At 29.4% G+C, this 13226-nt stretch overlaps 2 protein-coding genes across 2 annotated transcripts; one reads left to right on the top strand and one right to left on the bottom strand.

The window, feature by feature from the left end:
* The first annotated feature begins 6418 nt into the window (after positions 1-6418).
* LOC101493856 (selenium-binding protein 2-like) lies at positions 6419-9610 on the top strand. Its single transcript, XM_004502192.4, has 7 exons — positions 6419-6768; positions 7089-7284; positions 7444-7671; positions 7825-8056; positions 8234-8341; positions 8433-8705; positions 9200-9610. Exons 1-7 carry the CDS (start codon positions 6621-6623, stop codon positions 9479-9481), a joined length of 1467 nt encoding a protein of 488 aa, XP_004502249.1. The 5' UTR covers positions 6419-6620; the 3' UTR covers positions 9482-9610.
* A 1025-nt stretch (positions 9611-10635) lies between these two features.
* LOC101493537 (probable xyloglucan galactosyltransferase GT14) lies at positions 10636-12418 on the bottom strand. Its single transcript, XM_004502191.4, has one exon. It carries the CDS (start codon positions 12244-12246, stop codon positions 10774-10776), a length of 1473 nt encoding a protein of 490 aa, XP_004502248.1. The 5' UTR covers positions 12247-12418; the 3' UTR covers positions 10636-10773.
* Positions 12419-13226: the final 808 nt, after the last annotated feature.

Genomic DNA, 13226 nt, shown 5'->3' with positions numbered 1-13226 from the left:
AATCAGCCTCCCGGAATGTGGATCCTGCACACAACAAGAAGTGGAAGAAAACGTAACCGAATAACCGAAATCACATATTTGACTAACAGAAGCGAGACTCAAAGTAAGATTAGGAATATAATAAACATTAGAAAGAGACAAGTTAGGTGTGGAGACAGAACCAATGCCTGCTAGTGGCATAGGAGTGCCATCAGCAGTCATAACCGACCCAGACGAGGTAGGTTTCACAGACACAAAAGAGTTATCATCGTATGTCATCTGATGAGAAGCTCCAGAATCAAGAATCCATATGGAAGGAGATATACCTGACATACCAGAGGAGTTCAAACCTTTAGAAGAGGTTGCAGACATGGCATGTGATTGAGTGGCAAGAAGTCTTTGAAGTTGTTCTGCAATATCAGATATTTGGGAAGCACTCTCAGATGAGTATACAGAACCAGAACTAGAGTCAATGGTAGGAGGAGCAGAAGCAACAACTTTGGACGATGAACTCCTAAAATTCTTCTTATGTGCTCTCCCCAATTTCGGACAACGTGCTTTCCAATGACCTTTTTCTTTGCAGAATGCACATTCATCATTACCAAGCCCAACTCTCCCTTGAGATGTTTTTTTTTGAACAGGAGCAACAAAAACAGATGGAGGAGCTGAGAGAATTTCCTTATTTAACATACCAGAATGAGTCTTAAGTCTGATTTCTTCTGCCAACAATTTACTAACTACTGATTCAACATTAGGAAGGGGGGAACGATGCAAAATACCCCCACGAAGGCCCTCAAAATCATCACGAAGAGCCATTAGAAACCAAACCAGACGTTGCTCCTCTCTTTGATCAATGTATGCTTTGACAGCTTTCAACTCAGGTGATTCCATAAGAGCCAATTGATCGCACAAATTAGTCATTGCCGAATAGAATTCTTGAATGGTCATACTGCTCTACTTAAGGGCTCTAATATCACTTTCTAACTGATAACGTTTTGCAAAGTTAGACTGAACATACAAAAGTTTCAAGTGATCCTAAATCTCTTTAGCAGTATCATATTTTGCTAGTTGTACTCCTATAGACAACTCAACAGAATTATTAATCCAAGTAATAATTTTTGAATTACTAACATTCCATGTTTTCAGATCTTTTGCATATTGAGTTTCATCCTTTTTATCTGTAGGCTTAACAGAAGTTCCATCAACAAAATCCCACATATCTTTTCCAATCAAAAAATTTTTCATCACATAACTCCAATAAGAGTAATTTTGTCCATTGAGGTGAACACTAACAGCTTGAAGAGAATCATCCTTAACACCAGCCATAACAAATAATGACAGAAAAATACGACAAACACAATCACTGAGAGAAAATAAATTAAGAATAACCTGGTGCTGTGCGAGCACGATTTCTCCCTCTCCAGACGTCGTTTCGTCGATCCGACCGTTGATGACGAAGACCTATATGTTGCGAACCTTCTGTCCAAAAATCAGCCCGATCCAACGGTTAACGAATGCGCAATCGATGTTTTTCTGAGACTGATTTAACAAAATCGGGAATAGGATTACTCTTCTCTTTTCTCTTTTGGTGGTTGTCTTTCCTATCAAAATAGTCTCTCTCTTCTCTACGGTAGATCCCAAAATTAACCAAAGCTCTTTGATACCATGTTAACAATGAAAAGAGGAAGAAAGAGGAAGAAGAGAAAACAACCACTCTAGGGTTTCATATCATATAATAAACCAAAACTAAAGTTAATAGGGTTAATGACTATATATAGAGGAAAATAGAAAATATCTCAAATACCCTTACTACTAATATATAATAATATTATCTAATACATAGCATGTTAATAATCATAAACTGAATTTATAAAGGATTTATATCCCGAACTATTCCACCTTAGTTGTATTTTAGTCAAATTTTCTCATTTTTAATCGCATTTCTAAACCTAATTCTTGTTTTTAAGTTGTCAACAAAAAATATTTCACTTTTATATTTTTTTCAAAAACAAATTAATTGTTTAGAAAATATTGAAATCTAAAGGATAATCAATCCTAATATTTTTTTATATTCTTTTAGACACATTCATACTTAAATTTCATAACACTCATTTGTTGATACTAAGAGATCAAATGAACATATTACAAGGGAGTTAACTCGTGGTAATGAGAGTGTACATAAATGCAACAACTTTCAAGTTATCAACTTTAAAATTATATATAAACAATGCTAGACAAGTTGTTCTTGTCGATGCCCTCGGTTCTTTGCAATGATCCTTCCACAATAAATGTTTCTTATTTCATGTATATTACAACGTGATTGTAATAGAATAATAGTTGTCGATTATCTTTCTATTACAATCATATTGAACATTATATTTTCTTGCACACTAAATCATGAAATTTTGCAAACGAGTCGGAAAAATCAATTGTTTTGTTATCATATATACAAAATCCATCCCTTTGATATCTTCATCAATTAAAGTTGTTATCTTTTTTTTCCCCTTACATATCTATATCATTACTCACACAATTAGTTATGTTCAATTCCACACATTCAAATCAATATCATTATCTAATTCAACTTTCCTTTTTCTAGATATTTAAAAATAATTAATGAAATAATGTTCAGACATAACAGATCCCATTATATAGGAAGGAGACTGATATGAGGTATTGTTTGAGAGATTGTGCTTGGAAGACATTAAAATCAATTTTGAATAGAAAGATTCATATGCAAATAAACAATGCCTCTGATTAAAAATATCAATAAATTAATTTATAGTTTTTTTTAAATATTATTTTAAGTAATATTTAAATTTATAATTTTTTACATTTTCTCTCATTTTAATTTTATTATCGTTTCACTCTTTTTTTACAATATCTTCTCACTCTTTTATAACCTATAATAACTACCCACTTTATATTTTTTTTATAAAAAAAAAAAATAAAAAAAAAAAAAAAAAAAAAAAAAAATTTAAAAAAAAAAAAAAAAAAAAAAAAAAAAAAAAAAAAAAAAAAAAAAAAAAAAAAAAAAAAAAAACATAACTATTCACTAAAATAAAAACCGTATCTAAAATCGTGACATATCAATCAAACTAATTTATCTGATAATATACTCTTTTATATTATTGCACTTTTTTAAGATATTCTTTTGAAAAAATCATTTGTTCTAGATACCTTTAAATATTAATTACCTAAATATAAAACTATATTGAGTCCATATTTTATTTCTGATAATTTCAGTGACAGAAGTCTATTTTATATGTAAAATTCTAATATGGACATCTATCATAAATCAATTTTAAAAAAATATTTAAAACTCTAATAATCATATGTGTTGTCTCTTATAAATAAATATTAATGATCATCTCCATTTAAATGATAAAGATATAAGTTAAATGCATTTATTTAGATACTTTTCATATGGTTATTCACTTAATCAACTATAATTTTATCAAAATTTATTATAATTACAAAATGTGTCTTTTATGTTAAGAGTCATACAAAAAAACATCTTAAGAAATGCACGTAAATTTTTTGCTATAAATAAATACTAGCAATTCTTTTTATGACCAAAATTGAACCGTATAACCAAAAATTAATATATCGAGGAGTATTGAGTAATTGATTACCAAAATGTGCCTACCAAGTAAAAGTATTGGATGTGAAGAAAAAAAAGTGTTAGATTTCCATCTTTTGTGTTACATTTAAATACTTTTAATTTTTACGGTCATATTAACACTTTATATTTTTTCTATTTGTTTTCCTATTACATAGTCAATATCGCATATTTATCATATTACATTTATTTTTATTTCTCTATAGAATGAGTATATGAGTTTACCCAACCTTTTTTCTTTTCTTTTGTGTCAATCAGCATATTCACTCTTTTTCTTTTTTACTTTCTCTCTTGACCATCTATGTCCAGACACCATTTATTGAATGTCCCACATATTTTTATATTATTTTCTTTTTGTATTGATGTTTTTTATTTATTTAAAAACAAGTAAACAGAATACTATCTATATATATATATATATATATTCTTCTTCCGCTTCGAAAAAATACCTCTTTCATTTTCCTTCCATATTTTCATCTTCTTAATTTTATATTTCACTTTCGTTGTAAAGATTGTAAATTATAATGCAATCAGTAATGTAATTATTTCTCTTGACAGAAGTAGAAATTATATAGTTATAAGTGCGATAATTGCAGCGTCTAATTTGAACATGTAAGATTTCTAAATAAAAGAAATAGTTACATAGAGAGATTTGTAACTTATGTTGATAAATGAAATATTACAATTATCAGTGACACTATAATTTTCAATAACAGGAATGTCGGTTGATAACTACCACAAATGAAGTATTAAAGAAATGAGGCGTACTAATCATCTCTTGTCCTTTGAGTGCATAACACGGTCCACCTCAATCCACACTATCTTCATTCATTGAAGAAGAAATGTTATTTTATTTTATGTTAAAACAGTAATCCTTCACGGGAAAAAAAGAGTCCTAAATAATAGTTAAAAGATCGACATATCTTGATAAATATTTAATTTAAATATATTAATTTTTTAATTAATAATTTTTTATATTTTATTTCATAACGAATAATGTTTACTAGTAATACTTTCTTATTACTCTCCGTCTGATAATAAATTACTTAATTGACTATTTTACCCCTAATTAAAAAAATTTATAAATAAAAAATATAGAAGAATAATTTTGTTGAGATATCTTTATTAAATATTAATGCATTAATATATTTTTAATTCAAAATAAAAAATTTAAATTAAAAATGATATATATAATATTATTTTAAAATACATTTAAAAATAATTAATTTTTTTATTATAAATTAAAAATAGTAATTGATTTTAATATATATATATATATATATATATATATATATTTTTTTTTTTTTTACGAAAGACCACCACGGGGGGGATATATATATATATATTTTTTTTTTTTTTACGAAAGACCACCACGGAGTGGATAAATCTTATCTTTTGAACATTGTCAAACATCTCTCGGGCAATCCTTATCAGCTTTCAGCAGGTTAGATTCATTTTGATTTGGTCGCTTTTGTTGAGTGATTTTTTTTTTTTTTTCAAAATAAAATAAAAGTAATTAGAAAAACAGGACCACAAATAGCTGCCATGATACAAAGAGTGGGTATAGAGAAAGATACTCCATCACAAAGTGTGAGAAAGATAATGAAAATAAAATAGACATGTAAAGAGAGTGGGCATATTGAGATTTGGATTAGGAGGCAACCAAAATAAGCGTATAAAATCTTTTACATTGAATAATAAAATTGAATAATAAAGATTATTGGAGTATTTTTTTTTATCATATTTAAATTAAATTATTATATTTTATTGTAGTTTAAATATTCATTTTAGTAGTATAAGAAATATGCTATATTTATTTTTTTTATTATAGTTTATGTATTTATTTTAGTAGTATAGAAAATATACATTTAAAAAAAAATATTTCTTCAAGATTATTAAGTTTATTAATTTCATTTACAATCTGTCAATCTGGTTGACCATTTTTAATAATTTTATTCTAATTTCTAAAAAAATATTGCAAAAATATAACTATATCAACATACTTTTTAACTTTATATTGTTTTTTTTTGGTAAAAATAAATTCAAACCGAGATGTCATAGGAAAAATAAATTAAAACATTTTTTTAATCATAAAAAAAAATCACAAATTGGACATATACACTAATTACAAAAATCATTTGAATTTCCTTAAAATATGAAAAATCATTTGAATTTCCTTAAAAATCATTTGAATCACAAATTGGACATATACACTAATCACAAATTGGACATATACACTTATCTTGTTGGTCTTGATAATCTTGTTTATTTGATAAAGTATAGTGTACATCACCTCTAGACATAATCTAATGCGAATATGTATAAAGACGATAATGCTATATTTATTTATTGTAGTAATATAAAAAGTATGCTATATTTATTTATTTATAATTATTATATATATATATATATATTTATTATAGTTTATGTATTTGTTTTAGTAGTATAGAAAATATACATTGTTTAAAAAATTTGTTTCTTTATAGAAAATATTTATTATAGTTTATGTCAATCTGGTTGACCAAATCAAACATATTTTTCATAATTTTATTTTAATTTCTAAAAAAAATATTGCAAAAGTATAACTATATCAACCTATTTTCTAACTTCATATTTTTATCGCGTAAAAATAAAATCAAACTGAGATGTAATAGAAAAACTAAATATTTTATTTATAATATCTCTAATAAATAAAAAATTAATGAAATAATTAAATTTATGAAAAAAATGAAAATAAAATACGCATTTACTACTTTAATTGTTGGTCTTGATAATGTTGTTTATTTGATAACGTATAGTGTACATCCACCCTAGACATAATCTGATGCGAATATGTATAAAGACGATATTGCTGATTCAATACATATGTAACAGTAACAAGTTATATACGTTACAAACAATGTTTGTTTCTTTCATCATGTTTTGCATGTGAACCGTAGCTCCAAAAAGTTGTATCTATTTAATATCTCATCTATCAATCATAATTACATATTTTTAATCCTAAGATTCTCAGAGAGAGATGGGTACGGTGTTGGAACATGATGTGGTGGCAGAGAAAGTGAGTAATCACAAAGGATGCTGCAAATCAGGGCCAGGTTATGCTTCTCCTCTTGAAGCCATGTCTGGTCCCAGAGAGACTCTCATTTATGTCACTGCTGTCTATTCAGGTACCAAATTCATTTATGTTTGTGTGTGTGTGTGTGTGTGTTCTTTTTTTTAATATTGATCTATTGAGTTTTTGTATTTTCTTGTACTATTTTTCCCTTCTCCCTTAATGAAATAAGGGTTTTAGTTAACTAAATTGTTTGTTAAAAATAGATCAACTGGTTTGAGGTAAAAGTTAAAAAGTTGGAGAACTCAAATTCAAATTCGGGTGAAAGAAAACAATATTTACTTAACAACTAATTACTAACTTTTGTAGTTCAAAAAGTTGATGTCTCTGTATTTGAAGAATGTTTAATTTGATTATGGATTGAATTGAATACAGGAACAGGAATAGAGAAGCCTGATTATTTGGCTACAGTGGATTTGGATCCAAACTCTCCAACTTATTCAAAAGTGATCCATAGACTACCTGTTCCTAATTTAGGTGATGAATTGCATCATACTGGTTGGAATTCTTGTAGCTCTTGCTTTGGAGACCCATCGGCACAGAGGAGATTTCTTATTGCACCCGGTCTTGTGTAAGTCAGGCCCGCTACACTTCTAGATTTCTTTTCTGTGATGAAAATTGTATATATCATCTTAATTTATTCTGGTTCACTTTGCAGTTTGTATTGGAGATGGTTTAATTTAACTAGTACCTTGTGTTGTAAATTGAAATGATCTTTATAATATTTCAGATCGGGTCGCGTACATGTGATTGACACAAAAACAAATCCAAGGGCTCCTTCTTTGTACAAAGTTGTAGAGCCTGAAGATATCTTTCAGAAGACTGGGTTAGCTTATCCTCACACATCTCATTGCCTTGCTTCTGGTGAAATTATGATCTCGTGTCTTGGTGATAAAGAAGGAAATGCTGAAGGAAATGGATTTCTTCTTCTTGATTCAGAGTTCAATGTGAAAGGAAGGTAATCTTTATGTATATTGAAGTTGAACATTATATGATTTTGCATTGCATCTTCAGAAAACAGTTCTATTTGAAACTATTTCTGTAGTAAGCATTTTAATATCTTATTTTTCTAATTATATTATCTTGCATGTTGCTTCCAATTGATTATTAGGTGGGAGAAACCAGGGCACAGTCCATTATTTGGGTATGATTTTTGGTACCAACCGCGGCACAATACTATGATTAGCACATCATGGGGTGCTCCTACTGCTTTTAAACAAGGTTTTAACTTGCAGCATGTCTCTGATGGACTTTATGGGAGGCATCTCCATGTATACAACTGGCCCGGGGGTGAACTGAAACAAACAATTGACCTTGGTGAGAAAGGACTTTTACCCTTGGAGGTAAATTGTTTAAAACTCATATGTTGAGACGAGATGTTTCAGTTGCATTTTACCTTGTTATTTTTTTTATCTGTATTTGAAGTTTGATTATGGATTTGTGTGATTTAACTATAACTTATAGTTGTGCAACATTTTGCAAAAGTTTCATACTTCATAACTAATGCTCATTGATTCCAGATAAGGTTCCTGCATGATCCTGCTAAAGATACAGGTTTCGTTGGAAGTGCGTTAACAAGCAACATGATACGATTTTTCAAGACACAAGATGGATCATGGGACCATGAGGTATATCAAAACAATTTCAGTTTTTGGATAGTTTTTTTGATTTGACCGATAAATATTATCAACGGTGCTTATAGACTAAGGTTACTTGCAGATTACCATATCAGTGGAACCATTGAAAGTGCAGAACTGGTTTCTTCCCGAAATGCCTGGACTTATAACTGATTTCCTGATTTCTCTTGATGATCGGTTTCTGTACTTCGTAAACTGGCTTCATGGAGATATAAGACAGTATAACATTGAGGATGTTAAAAATCCTAAATTGACTGGTCAACTATGGGTTGGTGGCCTTGTCCAGAAAGGAAGCCCTGTCGTAGCTGTTGTGGACGACGGTGAAACTTGGCAATCTGATGTACCAGAGATTCAGGTAATTGAAATTTGAATATTAATATTTTTTTAAAATTAAACATAGTAATCCTATTGTCGAACTTATTCCATAAAACAGGAAAATGGAGTGGAATGAAATGTGACTTTTACAATGCTTGGTAACTCAATTGCGTTAGAACTTAATACGCATCCATTAAACTCATTCATAACTGACAGAACATTCAACTAGGTGCTGAATAAAATCTCAACTACTCAATAACATGTCATTTTCCCTCGTCGTATGATGGTGCTGTTTCACCTATAAAACCAGAAGAGTAAAACCTTTTGTATTGTTACTACTTGGCACCAGCTAGAGTACTCCTGCATTGTCATGATCAAATAGTCTAACCAACACTTCAAATTAAAAACATGTTTGGTGTCTAATACCAACATTTTATGCATAAATTGCTTGCCATTTTGTGCATGCAATTTATTCTGTTTTAATGGAACATCAATATAATATATGTGATAATGTATGAATTGTTGGTTTTTCAGGGGCACAAGTTGAGAGGGGGTCCTCAGATGATTCAATTGAGCTTAGACGGGAAGCGACTGTATGTTACGAACTCGCTGTTTAGTACTTGGGATAAACAGTTTTATCCAACGCTCTTAGAGCAAGGATCTCACATTTTACAGATTGATGTTGATACTGAGAATGGTGGTCTAAAAATCAACCCCGACTTCTTTGTGGATTTTGGAGCTGAGCCTGATGGTCCTTCCCTTGCTCATGAGATGAGATACCCTGGTGGTGACTGCACTTCTGATATATGGATTTAAGCTAATGTATCATCATTTTGTTGTATAAAAGGTATCTTTGGTGTAGTTGAAACTTAAAATAAACACGAGAAATACCGTGCTTGTTCATCTTCAATGAATAGTGATATGTATTGGAATTGACTTGAGCTAGATTAATGGTCTATGAAATACTGACAATACTGACACACACAGGCATCGGAAATCTAACACGAATCTTCTGAAGAATAATAAGTAACTCAAGAGCGCTTAAATGAGATGACACGAATCTCTTTTAACTAAATCAAAGTTTTGAGTTTGAAGGGAGAGTTTACCGTTCATTTGAGTCCCATAAGATTAAAGAGATTAGTCTCTAGAATTGCGTGCAAAGTATTACAACTATTGATTTAAATAATTGATAAAAGATAAATGAAAAAAAATAAATTAAATAATATTGATAATTGAGAGAGTTATTCACATTAATTATTACATAAACTTATATAGACAATTAGGTAAAAGAACGAAAGAATATTTAGATGATAAAAACCGAACCTTAATCATTAAAATTGAATTATTTGAAGTAATTGCAGAAAAAGTCATGAGTTGGTGAGAATAATAATAAATTAAAAAAAAGTAAATGATAACTTGGTTTTTTGAAAGGAAAGTGGTATTTGCAACCCTTTTTATGGAAAAAAGGGAGAAAATGGCGTCTTTCGTGTCGTGAAAATGATCCTTAATCACAGGCGATAATACGGAAAATGGGGTCCACAGCTTCAATAACAATCTTCTATATCTCTTTCTGCTATGTGACTGTGACTATACTAAATGCTACCGAAATTTCATACATTAGATGCCATTCACATGCATCTCATGCCTTATGTTCTTCCGTTTTTGTCCGCAAACAGAACTGCAGCTAAGCATATAGAGTAAAAATTCTACTGTCGGCAAACAATATAAAAGCTAGTTTCATAAAACAAAAATATCTAATATATAATACAATATTTCAAATTAAAAATGTGTCTGGTGTCCGACATGGCTGACATCAACACAACGTTAACAAACTAATTATTTGTTTTGTATCAGTGTTGTGTCGTAGTGTGTGAAGTTCAATATATGTAGAAGCAAAAGATATATATCACAAAGTACGTGATAAATGCAGACCAAGAAGTAAGCATAAGCATAATGAACAAATCAGAAAATGAAGAATAGCAAAATAAAATTACTGAGAGTCACTTGAGAATTCCCTCAAGTAAATATGTTAAATTGTAACAATGAATTCTGTTGTTCTATTAATATATTATCATCATAAACTAATATTATGAATGGATATACACTATCTAATATTTCTCACCAGAAAATGTATACTTATAATGATCTTCATCTGCAAAACCAACACTAGGATCTCTTCCTTCCCTCATTGCTTCCCTTACATTCTCTATCCTTTCAAGTATCCCTTTTAGTGCTAAATCAAATGCATCTTCAAATTTATCTAACTTAGTATTAGGATCTGCATAAACTATTTTTGGAACAAGCTTTATAACCTCCTCTCTCATTGCAATCACTTCATTCTCTGGAATTCCCAACAACACTTTCTCAATATCAACATTCCATTTTTTCACATCCTTCACAGGTATATAAACAGAATACTTAGTTCTGTTTTTTGGTAAATGCCATCGATATTGGGAATAAGCCGTACCCGGATGAAAGAAAACAGGAATACAACCTGCCAAAATGGAATCAAAAATCGATCTTCTTGTGTATGAATCACCAGGAGGCTGCAAAGAGAACACAGAATTTTCAAACACTTTCATAACATTAACGGGATTGTCACAGTTCTCAACACCATAACTACAATCAATGAATTTGCAAACACTTGAACCTCTACAATGTTGAATGATTTTCCCCCTCATAGAATCTTCAAGTTCAGGCCTTGGTGCTCCTGTGAAAGTAAACAAAAATTCCCTTTTTTGATGTCTGATTTTGTTCTGCCATTGGTAAACATCATTATCCATTGAAGGATGAAATGAAGTTGGATAAGGTATTGCATAATCATTTTTCCATGAACTACCTTCAACTGCTAACATTGACATGTTCATAGATTCAGGTAAAAACCTAAACTTGCTACCCCAATAAGCCAAATCATCAAATTGTCTTCTAAAATCCCAAGAAATTCTTCCAGAAACAATAAAATGATCTCTACCAAACATTCTCTTCCATTCAGGTTTTTCCACAAGCCATTTAACAAGTTCAAAACCAGATGAATCTCTGACTGTAAGATTAGAAACCCAAAGGAAACGACTAACATCAAGACCAATATAAGAAGGAACAAAAATAGCAGAAGCTAAGGATGAATCATTGGTCAAACATTCATAATTTTTCATCCTATTGTGAAAAATAACCTCCAATAAAAACTGGTTAGTAGCATACCAAGTATTGTTTGGGACAAGAACATTATCATTTTTTCCTTCAAAGTTATGATTTTTAATCTCGGGACCTAAACCCATGTTGTTGATGTATGGACACATGTTGGTTTTGTCGGTTCCTCTAGTGAGAAAGTGACAATTTTGAAGCAAAAAATGGTTGAAACGAGAAGGGAGATTGTGAATGTAAACATAACGGTTAGTGCATGAATCTGTGTTTTGTTGTTTGTTGAGTGAGAAAGTGAGGAGATTGTTGTTGGGAGTATGAAATGTTTTGGAATAATCAAAGCATATAAGTAAAGTGCAAAAGAGAAAGGAAATTAGAATTGCAAACCAGAGTTGATGATTATTATTGTGACTTCGAATTATCATAGTTGGTTTTTCGTCCATTCACTGATTTCAGTTCAAAGTGTGTGAGATTGTTGTTTGAGTGAAGAGTCGGAGAAACTTGTTGTTGATATTTCAGAAGCTTGTGTTGTATCAATTGTGATCGTGTGCATTAATGTCTAATTTATTGCTGCGATTTTTTCTTGCCAAATGCTAACTATTCCACCAAGTTATATCAATGCTCTTACAAAATCGGTTAAAGACTCCGTGAAATAAAATTTTGTATTGAAAATATAAGTTAAACATTTATTAAAATAATAAATGCATTAGTTTTTATGCAATTTTGTTCTCCTTAAACTATGATATAAAGATACATGTTTGTATTTTCTTTTCAATTTTTTTAATGTTTAAAATTTATTGTTTTAAAAAATAATTGTTGTTTTCCGTATAAAGTTTTTATTTTATTTTTTATTGAGTGTAAGGGAGTTTTACTATACTTGTTATTAGGGATGAGAAAAGGCTAGGCCATCCGGGTTATGTGTTCTAGCCTACTTAAGGTCTGACGTAAAGTTTATTTATTTAAATAGACAAGACTCAAGCTTATAAAAAAAACAGTCTATATATATTTTATTATTTATTAATATTATTTATTATTATTATTATTTATTAATAATATTATTTCTTATTTTAAAGTCTATCAATTAGACAATCACTCGGTAGTCGTTCAATATTCGGTAGTCGTTCCATATTCGATTCCATATTTGGTAATTGTTCTATATTCGGTATCCGTTCAATTAACCAATCACTTAGTAGTCATTTCATATTTGTTTGAGAGATAATAATGAGTGCATTTGTTTCAAGAAGAAAAATATATTTTTTGAAACTAAAAATCATTTTTTAGGATTTAAATGGTGTTTGTTTCAGATTTTTTTTAAATTATAGAAAAATCATTTTTTGTTTAATATATATATATATATATATATATATATATATATATATATATATATAGATAGATAGATATGTAAAATATAACATTTAAATGT

This window comes from Cicer arietinum, chromosome 5 (assembly GCF_000331145.2).
Source record: "Cicer arietinum cultivar CDC Frontier isolate Library 1 chromosome 5, Cicar.CDCFrontier_v2.0, whole genome shotgun sequence".
NCBI classification, from domain to species: Eukaryota; Viridiplantae; Streptophyta; class Magnoliopsida; order Fabales; family Fabaceae; genus Cicer; species Cicer arietinum.
The sequence above is the reverse complement of the archived record's forward strand: the minus strand, read 5'-3'. Positions and strand labels throughout refer to the sequence as shown.